The 22,204-nt window shown below is 39.2% G+C and overlaps 1 protein-coding gene across 1 annotated transcript; it reads left to right on the top strand.

The window, feature by feature from the left end:
- Nucleotides 1-11,631: 11,631 nt before the first annotated feature.
- On the top strand, nucleotides 11,632-12,861 carry B3GALT1 (UDP-Gal:betaGlcNAc beta 1,3-galactosyltransferase, polypeptide 1). Its single transcript, XM_010131952.1, has one exon. It carries the CDS (start codon nucleotides 11,632-11,634, stop codon nucleotides 12,610-12,612), a length of 981 nt encoding a protein of 326 aa, XP_010130254.1. The 3' UTR covers nucleotides 12,613-12,861.
- Nucleotides 12,862-22,204: the final 9,343 nt, after the last annotated feature.

The following is a 22,204-nucleotide window of genomic DNA, read 5'->3' on the forward strand; positions in this document are numbered from 1 at the left end:
AGTTCATTCAAAGAAAAAGGCAGAGAAAGTGGGAACTTTTCTTCGAGTAAGAAATAATAATAATAAAACATTGACATTCTCTCTAAAAGTACTGGGGCAGCTCTTTGTTATGTTGTTACCACATAGCCAAAAGAAACAATCAAGAAATTATTTAGATCCTTTTGCTTTGGGGCATTACTCTTCATTGCATTAGTAGCCAGAAAATATGGAATTATGTGCATTTAGATTGTCTTCCCCTCACCTTGAATTAGACACTGTGGGGGGCAGGGAGGGGAGGGCTTCACTCCACACACCCCAGGCATGATTGCCTGTCCTCCTTTGTGTACCCAGCAGGGTTTAGCCAGACATTCCTGCCTCTCCAGCAGCTCTTACCCTGCTTTATGTGAGAGCGTCGGGAAATCAATTATTTTCTCCCAAGCAGCTGGACAAAGCATTACTGATGTTTACATCAACCCTCATGTTTTCCATGTGAGGAGAGAGAGTTAAAGCACGCTTTCCTCACTAGACAGAAAGTGCCAGAGGAGACACTGTCTGTGTCATCTAATGGACTCCCACATCAAGCATTCGGTCACACAGCAAAGCAGTGTTCTTCCCACGGCCTGTGTGATTCCACAACAGTTGGCTTGACAGCTGCTTTACCGTATTTCATATCATTTTTGCTTTCTGCTGCCTTTGGTATCAGAATAGCTGGGAAATAAATGGAACCACAGATTGCAGACTGCTTTAAAATCTCTTTTGTTCAAGTGATCTCTCAGATTAAAATAATGCTGAAAGGAGACCGCTGAAAGAAAGAGAAGGATTTAGGATGTTGATGGAGACCTGCACAGAGTTTAAACACACTCAGGAGAATCCCTGTTGTTTCCAGCAGTGCTATGAGCCAAACATCTTCCTCCAGAGAAGGTCCAAGTTCATGTTATTTATATAGTAATCTCTTGTGATTCTGCTCGAAGACTAGGCACCCTGAAGTTCGGAAAATTATCAAAAAGGGGGGTTTGATCTTAGGTTGCTTCTATAACAAAAAGACTCTCCCAGAAGAATGTGTCTCTGTGAAACTGCTCTATTTAATTCTTATAACCCTGAGGTATGTCAAGATTTGGACCCCTAACTTCTTTGGCAGATTTTATTACTGTATTACCTGCCTCCTTGGGGTATACAGCTGCTGAGTGAGCTGGGGTTTATAAAGCTTTAAAGTCCACAGATGGAGAGCTAAGAGAAGCAATCTATATCTTTACACTGTATATTCATGTACCCTCTTTCTCCTTAAGGCTTGGCCTTGAATACGTGGATAACTAAGGTACAATGTGATTCCCCTTGGGCACTGTGACAGAACATATTCAGAGTTTATTGCTTCACAAAGTTGATTGCTATCAGTAGTGCATTATATTCCTATCCAAGCAGGAGCCGACACAGCCCAAAGAAAGGTAGATGATAATGGGAGAATTTTGTCTGTTGAGATGCATCAGAATCAAGGCAGGCAGCCATCCTTGGCATCAGTGATGCTAATGGCACAATGCACCAAAGCAGAGCAACAGAAAGCACCAAGCAACACTGCGTACAAGTTGCTGCACAATCTTCTCTGGAGCAGCACTGTAACCACATGCTTTATCCATGCCGTAGTAGAGTCTCAGTAGAAGACAAGCTGGGAGGAGAAAGAAAACTGCTTTCAACCCTGAATATACTTGAGGCCATCCTTTACAAAACACTACTTAAGTTTCGTTTTGAGAATTCCTTCAATACAGACAACGAGTCTTCATTTGCTTCCTCACCAATCCACTAGGGACAATGCAATTAGAGGTGGCGAAGCCAAGTTCCAATTATTCTCAGAAGTCGCAATTGCAATGGTTACACTTCCCTAGTCACAACAGGAAAAAGAGAAAGCAAAATATGCTGGCAGCTAATGAGCCCACAGAAATGAATCCTGTTATATTTAGGGAAAGACAGACAAACACACATGCATGCACATTACAAAAAAGTTTGCTTAGCTATTTTCCTAGTTACCAGTCATGGCAAACACCTCTAACTGGGAAGACTCACAGGAAAAATAGGTAAGAAATCAGAGTTAGTATTCCTGACTACTCACACGGTTCTTCAGGATTTGAAATTTATGCTCCCTAGCGAAAACTTTAAAAGTACACATGAAGGACATCTCTAATGACAGAAGTGATAAAAGTAAGTTGAAACAGGAATTCAGACCTACACTTTATCAGAATGCAGTTCTTCTGCAGCTTTATTAGATACCAATATTATCAGCCATATTCTGCCCAGCTGGGAGATAAGAGTTATTAACTGAGAAATTCTCATGAACTGTTCATCAATAACAGTTTGTGAGAAAACTTCCTCAATTTTTGCCTACAACAACTCCCACGGGGCTCAAGTTGAACTCTGATCTGAGCACAAATGGAAAAGCTGTTAACTGGCTCCCTTCTCCAGAGACACCCAGGTTTCTTTCTCTGAGATGAATAGACAACATTCACAATTTTCATAAAGGGAATAACAGCAGAAAAATAAAGAAACATTCTTTTGGGAGAGAGGATGGACTAAGTAGACGTAGCTTGTAGCCCAGAACGGGTCTGCAGTTTAGCTAAGGAGGCAGCAACCCATTCATAATCCCAAACACTATTTTTCAAACTTGTGTCTCAGCTGAGGACACAATTTGCTGCACTTCTGAAAGACTGTAGAAGAATGAGGACAAATTTACTCCTGTGGATTCACAAGGATATATATTTACCAATATACTACTGCATGCACGTCTTTATTTGATTAATCTAAAAAACTCCAATTACTGTGAACCCATTTTTAAATCCTTTCCACAAGAGATATGGCCTCTTGTGTTGAGTGCATGTTCTACGAATGTATAAGTGTAATGTTGTGCAATGGTCCTTTCAACCACAAGCTGCAAAAAACTAAATGCTGACAAATTGTCACAGGTCAAGCCTGTGAAATGCTCCACATGTGCTAGCTGAAAGAGCCTGACACTACATTGCTCTCAAATGTTAATAGCTTTGCAAAAAAATGCCTTCTCCTGCAGATGCAATTTTCTTGTTCAATCTCCAGTAAAAGTAGGGTTTCATTTAAGTTCAAGCAAAATCCCATCTACCATTTGGGTATGACAAAGTGAAAAGAAAAGTCTTCGTTGTAAAGGCAATTACACATAGCTAACAGCCAGGAGCGCTGGCCCTCAGCTGAGCTAAGCTGTACTGAGGTCATGGGGCCTGTGAGCATGTACACCAGCAGCTGATGGTTAGACCAGCTCCTTAGCAGGAAAGCACCACTCCATGTATTTCAGGCAAACAGCCAAGCCAATAAAACGTCATTCCAGCTCCTTTCAGTGGAAAGTGGAAGCACATCCCACTTTTCCAAGAGGACTAACCCTTCTCTGCAAAGCAAGTTGTTTGGCAAGACCAGCCGGCACTGCAGGAGCAGCACCTGGGGACTACCCCAGGAATTCCAGCCTCCCGAAGGGGAGGGGGCACAGCCACCACCTGGCTGTGTTAGAGCTGCAGATATTTGTCTCTGCCATATTTAAGGTGATGCTATCAGAAAACCATGCCCAGAAAAGTTCCTATAAACTGGGGAATCTCAATCATGTCTAACCAATTACCAAAAAGAAAAAAAGTGTATGTCTAGGAAATATTTTTCATGTATTTGACAATAAGTCATCTGGCTGAAGTATGGGCCGTATTTTCCAGGTTGAAGACAAAAGTAATTTGGTTGGTTGGGGGCTTTTTTATGTTACAGTTCCGTGAGAGACAGGTGCAATTTTGAAAGCAACAGCTTGCGTTAAATCGTAAAGGGAATAAGAAACTTGACTTATAAATAGGTCACGGGGACAAATGTTCACACAAATAGCTTCGCATTAATTTCTGTAAATCAAATGTGAAAAAAATGAACTGCAAGCTGTTCCTAGATGGACAGAAAAAGGCCCTGGGACCTCAACATGGAGAGTATTTCCAGGAAAGTGAAAAAAAAACTTGTCCATGTAACCACAGTGTCACCGCATCCAAAAATTTCCTTGGACACCTAATAATATCTAATGTTTTTTCTTAAACACGAAAAGTTGGAGCTATGCTATTACATGGCCAACTAACCTCACTGTTTACAAAATTTTCTAGCCTCATTGCTGTAGAAGAAATGAGAAAATAATATGAATTCTAGCTATTTTTCAGCCTTTAATAAAAAACTCCATCATTCACAGGTAAAAGATACATAATTACAATAAATGTAGATAGTCCTCAGATATGGAAGAATGCCTCCAGTAACTGTCTATCCTTAAGAGCTATGCTCTGAGGTTATAAAAATGTATTTATACATAGCCATAATAAATGTTTCCAAGATGAAGTGACCCCAGTTTTTATGAGGTTAAAAGAAAAGTTCCCCAAGCATTGTGAGCAATATCCTACTGGGCAGGTTCAAAACTATTTTAGAACTTTTCCCACGAAGTCCAAAAGTTTTAATTGTTTGTACTCTTCCTTCAGTGCCCCTGATAGCATGTGAATTACGGGAAGTAGATTCATTATCCAGTTCAATGAGTTATCATCACCACAGACACTGTGTGATTTGAGGTGTTCTAGTCTCCACATAATTGTTACTCCTCCTTTTTGTGACAAAGATTAATTGAGAATGACAGTGCTGCTAGGGTAGGCACCTGTATAATCAAGGCCACTATCATCTATTCTTGGTGTCATAACCCAGATGACCAATTCACAGGCATCTCTGTGAATACAAAGGAAAAGAAATGGTGAAATTTAAGAAAGTTAAGGCAAGAACAGCAGTTTATTTGATTTCAAACAATATTACTTGAAGGTAATTTAACCTATTGACTCTGGTAATAAATTATGTAAAATTGTATCATGAGTAATTAAGATTTTGTTAAAGCAGTTCTCAAGGTTTTTCCTTTGATTCTTTAAAGAACTCAAAGACTTTTTTTTTTTTGACCTAAACTTTCATTAGATGCTAAATGTTGTAACCAATTTGTTGGTGACATGAGCTGAGAAACCTTGCTGTGAAGTTTCACAGTAGAGCACAGCACAATAGCTAAAGAAAATAATGGTTGTGTCTATGGTAACCCAAAGTGAAATATGTTCTCTACATCAGTTTATAACTGTACTGAGATGCAATGCACACATTACTGCTGTAAAGGACACAATTGATGTAATCACAAATGACCTATCACAACATGAAGTCACAAAGTGGTTTCTAAAATTCTTTCGGAAAAGCATTCGTGGGAAAAAACGCACAGATCTGACACTTGACAGCTCCTGGGCAACTCTAAAGAAGAAAACATTTCTGCTTAAAATTATCCTGTTCTTTCATTTTATGTCCTTAATTTATTTTCTTTCCCCTTTAGTTAGCACACAGGATATATTCTTAAAATGCCTGCTATTAAATTCAGCAGCAAAACTGCCATTAACAGCAGCATGCACTGGCTCCAGGTAAATCACTTGCAATCAGCAATATAGCAAGTCAGATTTACCAGGAAGAAAATGCAGCTGCAGAAGACCCACATATCACATCTGGTGCAGACCAAGTACCCAGTCACCATGAGAGAAAGCAGTTACTCCCAGTCATACTAAGGCTGATGGCCATCACCCACCTCTCTGAGGTGCTCTGTGTGAGTATGAAAATCACTGAAGATGTGTCGCCAACTTAGCAGATCTCAAGTCTCTGCTCAGAAAAATCAGGGAAATATTTTCTGCATAGAAAATACTTCCTGTGCTGTAAAACTTGGATGGGAATTTATAGCTACAAAGCTCCTGATGTACCAACCAAGCCAGAGAGAAAAGCTGCTCAGATCAACTCTGAGATTCCACTTCCATACACTACCAGCCAAGGAATGGTCCTTCATGCCAAGTTCACATTTCCTAACCAGTAACTTATCCCACTCCCCTCAGCCATGGTACATCTGATGTTTGTGTTGATCAAAATATTCCTAAATATTTAACTGTTTGATCTTCTGCAGCTGAAAATTGCACTTCACAGCTTAATCATAGTGGAAACTGTTTACTATTAAACTTGAAAATTATGTCATTGAGAGGGGGGAAAATAGGTTCATAATTCATTCTTAAGCATGAGAAAAAAGCAATGAAAATACAATTTAATTGATTTATGTAGGCTGTCTTGGCACTTCTTGAAAAAGAACAGAAAATCCTGGTTATATAGAGACACATTCATTGAAAAATATAAAGCGGAAAACAAAGAAAAGTCACTCATACAGAGATTTGCTTTCATGTAGAGTTAACTTTTAACTGCTAAAAGACTCTGTGGTAGCTCTTAAAGTTCAAGGAAGTTTCAGTAGAATGGCTACATTTACTGGAAATTGTAAAACTTCCTTTTCCCTATATAGGACTTAAAAGCTTTTCATAGAATTCCCTAACGAATAGTCATTCTTACCTTTTGTTCATATTAACAGCAGGCAGTAAACATTGAAAAATAATTTATAAATTCCAAATTTATTTCCAGAGATCAATTCTCCAATTCAGTGATGAAATACAGCATAAACCATCAGCATTCATGAAGAAGGAACTCTTAGTATGAAATGATCACTTGTGCAAATGTCTGCTTTCACATTCATCAATATTTCTGTGAACAAGGAACAATTCTCTATGTACGAAGAGCACATCTTAAAACATAGCCTGGTTTTCAGAAAATAGTTGTCCTTGTTACTTCAAAAGAAGAGAAGGGAAGCCAGTCTCTTTTAACATACTACAGCTAGGGCCCCCCAAGTAGAAGAACTGAGTTTTCTAAAAAATATGGACTTGAAATGAATGCTTGTACTTTCCTCCCCTCAATCCAAGACCGCAGTTCCTACATCTGTAACTGTTCCTTTCCACATATATTCTAGGGAGGAAGGTCTTCCTTTGCAGCACTGATTTGGTTTCAGGTCCTTCACACCTAGGCACAGCAAAAGCATTCGGAATATTAAAGAAACCATCAAATGAAGTTGCCAGGCAGAAGCTTGCAGTCTCCTGTTAAATCACTCATGCCATCTGTCCAGAATTTTGTCGAGAAATTACTATAAAAAAAAAATACAGCCAAGAACATAACAGCATCCCCAGATTTCTTTGTAGATATGTTCTTAATGTTCAGGATAATTATCTTCTCAAGAAGCTTCAGTAATAATTACGGACTTTTTCTTAGGTAATTTAAGGACTTTGTAAATGGTGAAGACATTTCAGTGTCTAGGTCTACATACAGATGAAAGCCATGATCATAGAAAACCCTTACAAAAATTTCTCCTCAGGGAAAATGAGAAGAGTTTGCTGCGTTTCCTAAATAATTTAACAGCTGCAGTCCCCTCTTTTCTTTAGGGAAAGCAACAGGTATATTTTGGCAGAGATGCACTGTGTTAATTTGACTCAGTCATGCTCCGCCAGCAGACTCCTGGGTGTCAGGATGAGCAGCTGCAGCCTTCATCAGCTTCTCACCCAGGGCCATTCCCAGGGTTCAGCATCCTGACCGCCTCCTCTCAGCACCTACATCATGCCTCAGCAGTAGAGAGCCACACGGTATGGATTAGAACTACGGCAACACACCAGGCTTCAAGAACTGGGGTTTCTGTCATATGCGTCCACCACGATCTAGTTACATAATACAACTGCACTTACATAGGGTACGCTTTCTTGAAGGACATGTACTATTTGTAGTACCTATATATATATGTACTATTGACTAGGTTACAGAACTTCTGAGCGAACTGCTAAAGGAACCACAAGAACATATGCGGCATTGAAGTGCTTTCATTTGTTAGTTAGATGAAAGTAATGACCTTAGTTAAAATTCTTTATGCCTCCTCTATTCTAAACAAGTAATTAACACACAAGTTTTAATGCGCTATAGCTTTAGCACATTAATTTTACACTCTGATTTCATTCCTTGTCATTCACATTGTCATTCACAATTCCTGCATATTGCATGGCTGTGGGGTCTAGTTTCAGGTCACAACACAGGACAAGGAAAAGATTTGCTGTTACAGACTTTGATACTGGGAATAATTTTGCAAGATACCTTCAACACAGGAGTAACTCTAGGAGAGCCTGAGTTATGCACTTGTTCATGTCCTAGATGAATTATCATCATCTTTACTAACAGAATTTGGCAGCCTCTGAAGTTCTTGACAGTTAAAGTATCACAGAATATGTATTTCACTCTTAGTTCATGTTTCCCTACCTAATCAAGCTATGCGCTTTCTTGCTTATGCAAACTAAACATTATTGGAATTACTTTGCAGGAACAATTTTACCAGAAATAATTTATCCTATGGCCAAGAAAATACATATGACATAGCTACTTACCCAACACCGTCTGTGATCCTACAAAGAATGAGAGAGATCAGTCCTGAAAGCAACAATAATCTCAGCTAAAATAGCAGACCAAGACTCATCAGCAAATTTTGTTTGTGCTATTTTCTTCCAAATCTCTTCCCCATGTATAGCAAAAAGCTCAGGTAAAGCAGGAAAGTGAACTTTAATCTTCACATCTTCACCTCACAGCAGATAGAGCAGAAACCTATCACAGGAAAGCAGGGAGCTCTTTTTAGTCTTCCCCTCAATCTCCCTCAAAAAATACTACATCTAAAATTTCACTTGATGGGAAACCTACAGCCAGTTCATTCTTAACCACCTCACCAAGCACTTCACTCAAAAATTACCACAGGGATGGTGTCAAACACTCCGAACTGAAGAACACCATCTGAAATCTTATTTTTCTTTTTAAAAAAGCAAAACAAAGAAAAAAACTTGAACGAAACACACAACAGGAAAAGAAAAACTTATTTCAAGAGACAGCAATCTAAGGCCCAATATAAGAAGTATTCATCCTGGACAGATAGCTGTAGATTTCATAATTGAGAAAACAATTTCCTATAATTGGAACCTTTCTTCAAAATAGTGTAAGGCTTTTCTTGCTTCTAATCCTTTCAGAGCACACAAGATTGGACATTGCAGCCATGACACTGCTGGACTGAAAAGCTATTTTATGTAATTTTGTAGTTTTTAAGAAGCACTGGTTACAATTTTCCTTTCCCTCAGATATCTGCAGAGTCCTCACAGTAACTAATGCACCTGCCTTTACTAAAGAAAAAATATAAGAAAAAATAAGATTAAAAAGAAAAAAATAGAAGAATATACACTAATTTAGAGAATGGGATATATAGTTTCTTAAAATAATTCATCACATGCAGAATATTAGAAGTATTTCTGAGACCTTAATGATGGAGTCCATTAAACACACTGACCTACATAGCTCTCACTCCACATCTCCAATTCATGACAGCTATATTTCTTAACACCATCTTCTAGATATTACACTCTAAGGTTTTCATTACTTTATGGCAGTTCACACTTGGTGGTTTTCCCATCTGGGGTATCCAGTGGGGCAGACAGCAGAGATTCACAGTGAAGCCAGAAAGAAAACCAACCTACCAGATCAGGAATGTGTTTTGCCTTTCTTTGAACTGCGTACCAGTGACCGCAGATGACAGATCTCCGCTCCAAACATTACAGTAGCATTTGGGTATATATTTATCACAATTATGTTTATTTAGATGGATGTATGTGTGTGCACCAAGATCATTTTGTTCTGCAGCCCTATGGGGTAATTAAGGGCCTCACTTAAATGTACCACTCCCAAACGTTTACTGCTGCTGCTTGGTGGGAAGAGATCACAAACTCCAAGTCCTGTAATGAAGGAGATCTCAGTAAACCTCCCCCTCATTAAATTGCCCCAATTGTAGGGCAAAACCAATTGAAACTGATGAAGCTCTGAAACAGGCCACAAATTTATGTCATCCTGTTTCATGGAAGGGGAGAGGGTTGTTTGGGTTCTGGTCATTATATAAATTAAAGTGCATGTAATGAAGACCAGCAGGACAGCACGAGCTATAAGATCCTATAAAGAGATTATAGCCTGTACGTATTTAGCAAAAGTTCAGATTGTTTCTCTGCTGTTTTTACACCGCAGTGTGAAATAGTGACACAGGATAACGGTTCGCTAACTTGGACAGCCTGCCTAGAGGGAAGCTCTGTCTGCGCAAGATCACCTGGCAGGAGATGTTGTCACCTCCAGGGCCACGCTCTCATGTGCTTTAGGAGAAATGAAAAAGAGACCATACATACCCAACACAGGGGAGGCATGGGCTCTTTAAAAAGCATTTTGATGTAATCCAAGCAGCATGGCAAGGTGGAGTGGAGACAGAAAAGACTCTTCTAAGACAAGGCTTCTGTCTTTTTATCTGAATCCATGGATGTTTTGTCCAAAGTATCCAAAGTAAATATTGAATAATTCAAAGATGCTTGCGTAAAGCTCATCTGTTGTATGCTTCTATCCTTTATCTCTGAAACAAAGCTAAAGTAAAGCCCAGGAACACGGAGCCTACAGGCACTCTCCAGCTACTGCTGTGCCTTGGAGGAGTCAGCACTGATCCAGCAGGCTTAATGGAGCTTGTCTCATTTCTATGGAAAGATAATAAACAGAACCAGTGCCCAGGAAACGTGCTAAGACAAAATAAGCTTCAAGGCTGGCAAATTCCATGGGTCGAGGGAAGCCTCAAAGCTGCCCAGTGCTGGAGGCAGAACTGGTGCAGCAGCAAGGAAGGGCTGTCACTGCAGGAACCCCAGCCCGCTAGACAAGTGCTCAGCACACCAGCCAGTGAAACAACAGCATTCACAGGCTGCTGTTGTGGTTTATCTTACGTTGTATACAAATTATGTTTGCTTATAAAATGTAGAGACTGATTTGGGGGGACAGAAGAAGGAAGCCAACAAGAATAACTCAACTGTGTTAATTTATTTCTAGACTTTTATGGAGCCTACTCAGGCACTGATCTTTACATGGGTAAGACAGCATACGTATCTCTCTCTCCTGTACCTTTACCAATCAGTCCCATTCTGTCTGATTTCCACCAAAATACGTTCTTGTTTCAGACATTAGCAACATTTATACCAAATGAGATTTGTAAATATTCATGTGCATAAGTGCCACTGATGCTGTTAATCCTAAAGTACATTATTTTTCATTCTTTAAATAATTTTCACATGTTCCATGGCAAGTTTTGAAAGATTGTTCAGAAAAAAATGCTAGGAAGCAAGAAAATGCTAGAAGCCAGAAAGTCATTTTCATGTAACTTTAAAATTACCTAAACAGCCAACAGGCTATGCATGCTTAACTTTTTAAAAATATTATCATCTATGAGAAATTATCAATCATAAAAGCATTACTTCAGTTATACTGCTATATTCTAGCCCATTATCTTGCATTGTGGTACCTCATGAGAAAAAAAAAGATACACATTAAGAGAAACACATTAAGACACTTAGCTTATTAATGGCCAGTGATATTTAAGCTCATTTTTCTTGCCGTAGGCTTTAATGATCTAGCAATGGAAAATTTTTCTTCATGTTTTTCAGAAATAACAGAAAATTCCAAGAAATGGAAGCTGCTGCTAGTAACAGAAGAAAAGCTGAGTATCATCAGGGTTAATAGCTCCTATCTGAGATCCATGAATGATTACAGAGTTACTTTTCTATATCGAACTTTCAAGTTTCATTAATAACATGCTGCCTCCCCAGGACATAGGTGTGCTCATGGTACGAAAGCTATTTATTCATCACGTGGAATAGAAGAGCTAGAGGAACAATGGCTTCAAAGGTCTCATGCTTATACATTTTGACAGTCGTTTGTTGGGCAAGCGCTCTTTGGTACTTAAGTATAACTCGTCCTACTTCTTCCTACACGGGCCACAGACAGCTCAGTAGCATATCTATAGCCAGAAAAAATGTTTCCTTTGGCAACATAAGAACTCGACCTATAAATCCACATTCCTTTGACTTTCTTATCAATGAACCCAACAAATGTGAGAAGACCGTCCCTTTCTTGGTCATTCTTATCAGCACAACTCACAAAGAGTTTGATGCAAGGCAAGCCATTCGAGAAACGTGGGGAGATGAAAACAACTTCAAAGGAATTAAAATCACCACACTATTCCTACTTGGAAAAAATGCAGATCCTGTGTTAAATCAAATGGTAGAGCAAGAAAGCCAAATTTTTCACGACATTATTGTGGAGGATTTTATTGACTCTTATCATAACCTCACTCTGAAAACATTGATGGGGATGAGGTGGGTAGCAACATATTGTTCAAAAGCAAAGTACGTTATGAAAACAGACAGTGATATCTTTGTAAATATGGATAATCTTATTTATAAGCTGCTCAAGCCTAACACCAAGCCAAGGAGAAGATACTTCACTGGTTATGTTATAAATGGAGGACCAATAAGAGATGTTCGCAGTAAGTGGTACATGCCAAGAGATTTGTATCCTGACAGCAATTACCCACCCTTCTGTTCAGGCACTGGCTACATTTTTTCAGCTGACGTAGCAGAACTGATTTACAAAACCTCCCTTCACACCAGACTTCTTCATCTTGAAGATGTGTACGTTGGACTCTGTCTTCGAAAGCTGGGCATCCACCCCTTCCAAAACAGTGGCTTCAATCACTGGAAAATGGCCTACAGCTTGTGCAGGTACCGCAGGGTGATCACAGTGCACCAGATTACACCAGAAGAAATGCACAGAATTTGGAATGACATGTCCAGCAAGAAACATCTTAGATGCTAAAATTTTTACAGATGTAAATAGCTTTTTTTGATTTTGGTTTAGTCTGGTTATTTTTTGACAAAGTGATTTGCTGATTTACAGGTTAAACTGTGGGATATTAACTGTGAGAGAATTTTTAATGACTTATTTTTCATTCTTGTTTTGACTACTGGTTTACAGACTTCAGGCTTTTTTCATAAGGACATACATACCACCTGAAAGGATCGAGAGTAAAATCTGAGATTTTGTATATTATCCTCTATTAAACACACATATCGGTTACTGCACCTGTATGTAAATGGACAGTAATAAACTACTATAAGCTGCTTAACAGTTCATGCACCAGCTTCCGAGATAAGACTCGGGCCCTGAGAAATGAAGAATTACAAACATACTTTTATTCCTTTTTTGACCCCCAGAACCACTTCTCTTTAGAGCTTTGTTAATAAATTGAGCAGGATACATTTGCACTGACCTTATACACCTATCTTGACATGTATATTTTACAGTACAATGCGTGCAATTCCCAAACAGCTTACTGATGGTGTAATAGCAGAATTTAGACAAGAACAAAGTCTCACAGGCCATAGAAAAAAACCCACACACTGAAGTATGTATTTTTATCCACCAAATGGCATTCCTTTAGTTCAGAAGATACCCCATTTCTGCCTAAAGTAGCCCCTAAAACGTCTAATACAATTTTAAAATTAAGTAGAATCTGCATGTGCAATAAGACAGGAGAGATGTATGAGAAACTATCTTAAAAATACATGAAAAAGGGATTAATATCTTTTAACTTTCAATTTCAAAGCAAGTGCAATGTTTCTTATTAGTACCAGTGGATCTCTCTATTATGTGTCTGGCATAGCAATGTATAATTACATTGAATGATAAAAGTGTCAATAAGCAGCATATTTCTTTAAACACCAGTCAGTGCACTATGTATTTTAAAGAAAATAACACAAAATCAGCTAAGTGTAAGCTCTAGTTTTTGCTACAGTATGTATATGAATGTGATTCTACCAGATTTTTAATGATGTAGAAAAGTAGAATTTTGTCCAATAAAAGAATGCAATCAGTTTTCTGTTGATTGGGCAATAGAGTACATAACAGTTGCATACAACTTTCACAGCAAAATAGAGGGCTTTTAAGAATCACCTGTTAAAGAAAAACTCTAGCCTTTGTTATAAAGCTGCAGCTCCCAGGCTACTCATCAGAGAGCCAAGACTCACTGAGGTCCTGCTCAAAAGACCTCCAGAGCACCTGACAGAAATCAAATAGACAAGATTTTATTCAAGTTTCATAATGTGCTCATGTGTTTTGAATATGAATGTTAATGAAATGTCATGAAAATTATTGACTGGAAAATTCTTCAATAAATTCAAGCCATCTCTATTCAGCACCACCTTCCAACAAAGAGCTGAAATACAACATCGCACAGCAGATAACTTGGAATGAAGAATTCACAGACAAGTTACAAAGATACAAAACTCGCCAAATGTTCTGTTAGCTGTAGATTACTCACACCTTCCAAAGCACACACAAAAGTCTCTTTCATTTCAGCTGGCATTATGTGTAACATATGAAAAACTGTTAAGTCTGTACATTTTTCAGGATGTCTATAAAGTTGTCAGAATTAACTGCGTAAGAATTTAAAGGAAAACTCTGACCTAATTTTGCCGCAGATGTACATCACACTTTACAACAGTAACAGAAGAATGAAGATGCTACCCCAAAAGGTTTGCAGTTTCATGGCAAATCATTAGTCTTATTCACAGATGCAGAACAATCATTTTGAAAAGAACTACTTGTAAGTCAGATAAAGCGTACCTAGCCTTCAAATCACAAGCAGTAGTGGTCTCAAACTAATTTACTTCAGATGTAAAGGTGAAGCTACGAAACAGACAGCCCAGGAATTACTACTAATCAACAGGAGCTTGTGCACCCTTCGTAAATGAAAATCAGTAATTTTATATTAAAAATATCAGACCTCTTGCAGCATAACTAAGATTTATCCCTTCCTAAATGATGTCGCCCTTTGTAAAGTTGTTCTTGCTTCCTGTCAAACACAGAACTATTAACTACAAGGTCCAACTAATTGCGTAGATGAACATAACACACACACAGTGACTGGGTGAGATTCAGCTTTCTTTACCCAGGCCTCAGAATGTGCTTGTATAGGAAGGCAAGTGAGGGTGGAATTAATTCCCAGCCTGTGGGTAAATCAAACAGCATGGATGTCACCCTACCAGGGACACACTTTGTAATAACTTCAACCCTAAGGCTGCAACCACTACTGCTATCCCTCTGTGCTGTGCAGTAATTTGGGGGTTCTAAATCCACCACCAAATGGGTTCGGCAGCCTTACTTCTGCTGATGCTTCTGTGGCCTTTGGTTGGTAACCAGGAGGACACCAGGGTTCCCAATCCAGATACCTCAGGGCTCAAGTAGCACGGTAGCCTTGAATTTCTCCTAGAACAAGTAGACTGCATTAATGATTGGAAAATACACCTTGAAAATAGTATCTGAAAAAATGTATTTCCTGCCATTTATAAATAGATAGATCTTCAACGGAAATGTAAATGTTCATCTTGAAATTAATGTACATATTTCTAAGGCATTTTCTTCTGTATTCAGCTGTATATATGTGTAGAGTCTGCTTGCTACCTAGTATTCTGTTATGCATGGAGCTGAGTTAGGCATTATATTTGTCCAGTGTTTCAAGAGCCTTAAGCATGTGTGCCCTAACTTTTGAATGTACAAGATTTTTTTTCTTTTATTGTCAAATGAATTTAAAAGAACACAACAAAAGCCTAATTTTCCTACTTCTATTAATTTGATACTAGACTTCACTTTTTTACACTTACATATAGATTTATTATTTTCTTTTTGCTCAGAAATTGCAATATTGCAACCTGGAGCTACAAATGAAACAACATGTCTACTCATAGGTCCAGTTTAATGTCTCTTCTACGCAGTAGTATTTGTGCCACATGGGGTACTCTTCACAAACAAGTCTTTGCATTAGGCTTCCTTTAATTGAAAGAATTATGTTATTTAAAGGTCATTTTGTATTACCAGGCATGGGACAAATGACAACTAGGTTAAGAGGTGCTGGCTTCTAGTCACTTCAAAAGCGTGACTGTAATCACATTTTGATTTCAAAACATACACGAACGAAGCACATTGCGCAAAGAAGCTAGAGGGGAAATGCCTCTTTTTATGAGTTTTTCACAAAGGCATTTTTTTGCTAAAATCGTGAGAGTATTTAAACAGAAGTCTCAAGGTTCATTTTCCATCTTTCCTAATAGTAAAGTATCAATTTTAATTCTTTACTGGGATTTTTTTTTGTCTTTATAATATAGATGACAATGGCAATTTGTAAATGAAGAGTGTAATTAACTAGAAAAGCTTGTCAACAGTAACCAAACTTTAGATGTATCATTATGTATGACTGGCTGTATTTATTTGTCTAAATTGTATATATTGTTTTATCTATAGTGTCTGTAGGAGTGAATTCTTTTAGATTAAAGTATTATTTACAGTTTTGTGCGATTGCCAGCAAAGCTGATAATCAAGATACTATTTTTTTGTATCAATGTCAAATAATAAAAAAAAAACCTAAGAACAACATCAAATGAAAAATTGAAGGTGTTCTGTAAGTTCTCTTCTTCACTTCTTTCTAGAAATGTTAAATGATACTATCTGAAAACATAATACCAGTGAACAGGCTCATTTGTCGTAAGGAAGAATATCATTCTGTAAAAGCAGATTTTTAAAAAATAATTGGAAAAAATAAACTACAAATATATTACTTCTATTTCATTATTTGTGCAATAACTTCATCGAGTAGATGTCCGCACTGATCAGGTGTACTGCTCCATTTGGCACTAAAGACTTAATCTTCAAACAGCTGTGCCAATATCTGGCAAATTTGCCCTATTCTGCCACTTCGGCATCCCCAACTACCAAGATCAAATTTTGGCAGTTCCAAGGTGGTGAAGCTGTTTGTCTCCCTCGGCCCTACAACACAATTCTGCCACTACCTCCATGGTACCTTAATTCATATGCTTGCAGCCATCAAAAGCTATGCAAAAGAGAAAAAAAGGGAAAGCATGAACGTCCCAAAAACCACATATCATAAAACCACAATAAACTCACTTTGAAATTCCTGTGTGGCCACTTGGATACTGCCCATACAGAGGGAGGGGGTCCTCCTCTGGCTTTGTAGAGCAAAACACTGACCGTGACAGAGCCTTTTGCTTCCTCAGCCCCCCAAAAGCACAATCTGATCATACCCAGATTCTCCAGTTAGTCTCATGTAGTGTTTGGCTCTTAATACAAACATATTAAGATGGTGTTTTGTCTAGTAGGAAGGCCTGGGAGATCTTAGGGTCTTCACATTAAAATAAAAATGCATAACTACACAACACAGAAGCAGAACAAAGTCCCCTTTATTGTAAGAACTAATCAGACTAATTCCTCTTTCTCTCCATTCTCCCCTTTATAGTTTCGTATGTAGAATCACAGGATGTTAGGAGTTGGAAGGGGCCTCTGGGGATCATCTAGACCAAGCCTCCTGCTAAAGCAGGTTTGGCTACACCAGGTTGCACAGGAACACATCCAGGCAGGTTATGAAAGCCTCTGGAGAAGGGGACTCCACAACCTCTCTGGGCAGCCTGTTCCAGTGCTCTGTCACCCTCAAAGGAAAGAAGTCTTTCCTCATGATCAGACGGAAGGAAATTCCTGTGTTCTGGTTTGTGCCCATTGCCCCCTGTCCTAGCACCGGGCACCACTGAAAAGAACTTGGCCCCATACTCTTGACCTTTTAGCAGCCTAGTAGTTGTTTAGTAGCAAATTTTCAGCATTGATAAGATCCCCCTTCAGTCTTCTCTTCTCCAGGCGAAACAGACCCAGGTCTTTCAGAGCCTTTCCTTGTAGGAGAGATGCGCCAGTCCCCCAATCATCTTTGTAGCCCTCTGTTGGTCTCTCTCCAGTAGTTCCCTGTCTCTCTTGAACTGGGGACCCCAGAACTCGGCACAGTACTCCAGATACGGCTTCACTAGGGCAGAGCAGATGAGAGGGGAACTCCCTTAACCTGCTGGACATGATCATCTTAATGCACTTCAGGATACCATTGGCCTCAGCCACAAAAGCACACTGCTAGCTCATGATCAGCCTGGTTTCCACCAGGTCTCTCAGGTCATCCCCTAACCTGTACTAGTGCGTTGGGTTATTCCTTTCCAGGTGCAGGACTCTACATTTGCCCTTGTTGAACTTCATTAGGCTTCCCTCTGTCCAACTCTTCAACCTGTCCAGGTCTCACCGAACAGCAGCACAGCCTCCTGGTGTGTCAGCCACTCAGGGTATCTAACCTCTTTGACTGGTTTCAGAGCTCAGTAACCCAAACTCATTCATGAAATTGAGTGGAAAATAACAGACACTCCTGAGAAGAAATGTAGCTTTTTCAAAACAAAGCGTATTTTCTTCCGGTCATCTGTTTCAGAAGCAGCTGGAGTCTTCCTTCTATAATCCTCAGGCATCTCAGGAGTATCTGCAGCAATATAGCAACCTTACAAATCACAACAAGATGCTTTATAACAACTAAGATACAGTATACAGTAAAAACTCTTCCAATGATTTTCATTTTTCTCTCATTTTCACCATAGCAGCCTGAGTCTAATTGCAACACTTCCATGGTTCTTAATTAATATACAGCTTAGAGATACACAGATATTAGCACTAGTAGGGTGGATTTCATGTAGCTTGATTATCTTAATTACAAGCATTCTATTTTATCATTTACTTAATTGATTGTCATAGATTTAAAACAAATTTGCACTGCCCTAAGTGAAAACAATATGTAAAAAAAGCTTCTTAATACTGCTGAAGCTGGCCTATTCGAGCAGCAACTTGCCAGAAAAGGAAATCTGTGTGACATGAAACATTGTACTGAATAATATCTGCTTACTTTTCTCTTGTTAAAAATAGGCATATGAAACAGAAGAAGACTTATCTAGGAAAAAAATTGAATATGCCTTATTGATTCAACCGCACCTGTAATAGAGTTGTCTCAAGAATCTCCTCTGATGACATGACTAACACAGAAAAAGAGATCCATTTTTTTGCTAGGTCCGAGCATTAGCTGAGTCTACATTTTATCTCTGTCTCACCTGAAAGAGCTAAGAGCAGCAAGGGGTGATTTATTTGTCATGCAAGATTTATCCTTGAACATTTATTCTGCAAAGGCAGTGTTACAAATCAAACCATGCAGAATTAATGTGCAATGGTTTTGTAATGCAGACAACCTTTATTTGGGGGAAGCAAACATCCTGAGCTTGAGGTTTGCTTGGTAACACTTAACACATCTGCAACTAAGACAAGACTATCAAGAATAATTCCAATTCCTACATCCCTTTTTCCTTTAGGAGTTCTTTTCTCTGGAACTATGGAACTCTGGCCTATTTTCTAGCATGACCTCTTTCCTCAGATAAAGCAAACCTCGGGCACCTTGGCACAGCAGTAAAAGGGAAAAGCAGTGAGCTCCCTACACTATCATCAGGGAAGTGCCATCGGGCCCAGAGTACAAAATCATTCAGTATGACAACCATCCTGTACCACTGGATAGTGCAGAGGTGAGGCTGACTGGCCTGTAATGCCCTAGGTCTTCCTTTTATTCCTTTTTAAAAATGGGGGTTATGTTTCCCCTTTTCCAGTCAGTGAGAACCTCACCAAATGGCCACAACTTCTCAGAAATCTTGATCCAGGTGTTGGTTGTGGCTTATCTCACTTACACGGCTGCTATCTGTTGCCAAAGGAGGATGGATGTCTGGATCTTGATACGCTAGCCATTAAGCTCCAAGTGCATCATCCTCAAATCATACGCTGATTCTTGCTTAGTGTAAGACATTTATAGAAACATCTTAAAAGCAGTGCCGAAGTGCAGCAAGAGCAGAAAGGGATAAAACATTTTGAAACAGTCTAAATTTTTTATTATTTACAACTTCATTAAAATCCCTCCTCAAAAATAATATTCTATTGGGAGAAGTTTCAACAGTTATCTATCATCCAATCAAATTGTATCCTTGTACATATTCAAGGACAATGAAGTAAAAGGTTAGTCTCCATTATCAGCTATACTGCAAACTGCATTTGGATTGAATCGTGTGAGGCAAATCAGATTTGTTTCAAGTCACAAGCCACATCAGTTTCAATAGGATCTATGTCTGTTTATAAAGGGCTGCATTTAATTCTCTGTATCCAACTCAGGTCTTACTCTTACTCACAGAGAAGTCAGCTGGATTGACTGGGTTTCTAGGGAAGAACACTATTCCAGGTGGTACTTCAGTCACCAGAAACTTCACCTCTGATCAGATGCATGCAGGAAGGTAAAACAAGTAGCAATCTCTCCAATTTCCCATTAATCCTACTCCTTATAAAAATGAAGCAGAACATGAAAGTTACAGGTCTGTAACCTGTGCAATGAAAGCAGACATATAACACTAACTCTTCACAGGAGAGGGCTCTCTGCTGCGTTATCTATCACCTGGCTCTCTGACAGTTCACAACACACTACATTCTGCTCATAAAGAGTCTGTTTGGCAGCGCTAACTACATGCCACTGGTCAGAGCAAGAGCCCCACAGGGCCATACCCACTTCTTGCAATCACTCTTTTTTCATTCCCCATACAGCTTTTAGTTTTGCAGTCATTGCATTGAAGAAAAAATGGTGATACAATAACACCTTTCCTAAACTTCATTCATCTGAAAGAATCCAAACAATCTAGTTTAGGATAATTTTATTCCCCCTTGTGATAATGAGACTATTATAGATGGTCTTTTCAAACAGGCATCAGGACTTGCTGTTGTCCCTGCAGTTGCTCTCCTCCATTCACCAGGCCAGTCACTACACTCAAAGATTTTGGTGTGGATGCCTTCTGGTTCTAGTCTCCCACCTTAAAGCAGCACTAAACCTCCTGCCTTTTCCCTGTGCTCAGCTACCTCTTCATTTAGCATAGTTCCAGCACCAGAAGAGCTCCCTCTCCACACTCACATGCCCTTACCATCACCATAGCTGTCCTGCCTCACACAGCAAAATCCACCATCTGCAAGTCCTTCACCTGTAGCTTAGCCCTGAACGCATTCCTCTTCCCTGTCTCTCCTCCTCCCACCAGAAAGCCCAGGAAAGCTGTCACCCGCTTGCTTTCCTACTATTCTTTCTTCTCCTTACAGGACTGTACTTACTAGTTTCATACAAAATGGAAATTTGCACATGGTTTGCCAGTCCCAGCTTAAGGTAGGATAGTCACCTTGACTTGCCACCACACCCTTCTCCTGCCTCTCTTTTCCCCAGTTCAGCTTTTTGCTTGATTTACAAAGAGTCTCTTAAGACTCACTCCATTCTTCTGCGCTTTTAATGTTTCAGTCTGGTACATCTCCCTGTTGTTTCCATCACTCTACATTTTCCTAATGTCCTTGTACATAGCTCAGCATCCTGCCATTTAATGTATCCATTAAAAGTAGCCGTAACAATAAGAACACAGAGGTTTATGAAGGGGTCCCTACCTGAAGCGTTTACAGCCCTATGCTGTCCAACTGCTAGCAAAGTTAATTCAATGATTTTCAGAGGATGTGTAGCCCTTGGAAGTAGTTCCTACAAGAATGTTGTCTTTGGTACTAGCTGGTGTAACTTCAGACAAATGGAAAAACCCAGGTCTATTATCTTGCCTCTGATTGCACATCCTAACAGATCTCACTATAACAACTTGTATTTTTTCCTTATTCCTTTTACCTTTCTTCACATAACCTTGAATAGCTATGAAACAAAATTCAAAACAGTGTTTTTTCACACTTCATTTTAACTTCCATTTAATCAAGTATACCTTATTCCATAATTTCAATGTTTTAATCTTTTTATCTGCTTCTGCTCCCAGTGTTGCTTCCACTTTCCTCATACCTTTCTAACAGCCAGACACAGAGCACTGAATCTATTATAAGGTATTTACACGAAGACTGAGCACAGAAGTACTTTCATCTGTCCCTGTTTTTGAGGTATCAAGGACCACATTATTCAACTCTTTTCCCAGAAAGTGCAGCTCATCTTATATTACAACATTTAAAGCAGAAAAGTAATTTTTGCTAGCATCTGAACCAGACAGCAAGTCTACAGCACTAGAGTAGCTATGAATATAGCAGCCATCAACATATCCATGCTATTTTTAAAAGCATCTAGTTAATGAACTGTATATAACATACCATTTCCACTGACAAAGGCCACAAAAAAGTCCAGATCATTCAGGATAAATTCATTGAGGTGCACCAAAACTTTATATGTTTGCTATGATTTTGAAACCACTTATTTAGCTTCCAGTTTTACCAAGATACGGTTGCAGAATGGTTTATGAAGTATTGCTGCCTCTGAGTAGTGATATCATCGAAACATAGAATGGTTTGGGTTGGAAGGGACCTTAAAGATCATCTAACCCCACCCCCCCTGCCATGGGCAGGGACACCTTCCACTAGAACAGCTTACTCAAAGCCCCATCCAGCCCGGACTCAGACCCTCCAAGGGTGGGCATCCATAAACTCTCCGGGCAACCTGCTCCAGTGCCTC

The sequence above is a fragment of the Buceros rhinoceros genome, unplaced genomic scaffold, assembly GCF_000710305.1.
Source record: "Buceros rhinoceros silvestris isolate BGI_N320 unplaced genomic scaffold, ASM71030v1 scaffold9392, whole genome shotgun sequence".
In the NCBI taxonomy this organism is placed as follows: domain Eukaryota; kingdom Metazoa; phylum Chordata; class Aves; order Bucerotiformes; family Bucerotidae; genus Buceros; species Buceros rhinoceros.

Excerpts from the sequence above, each read along its gene's own strand:
- B3GALT1 (XM_010131952.1), top strand. The coding sequence starts at position 11,632 with ATGGCTTCAAAGGTCTCATGCTTATACATTTTGACAGTCGTTTGTTGG.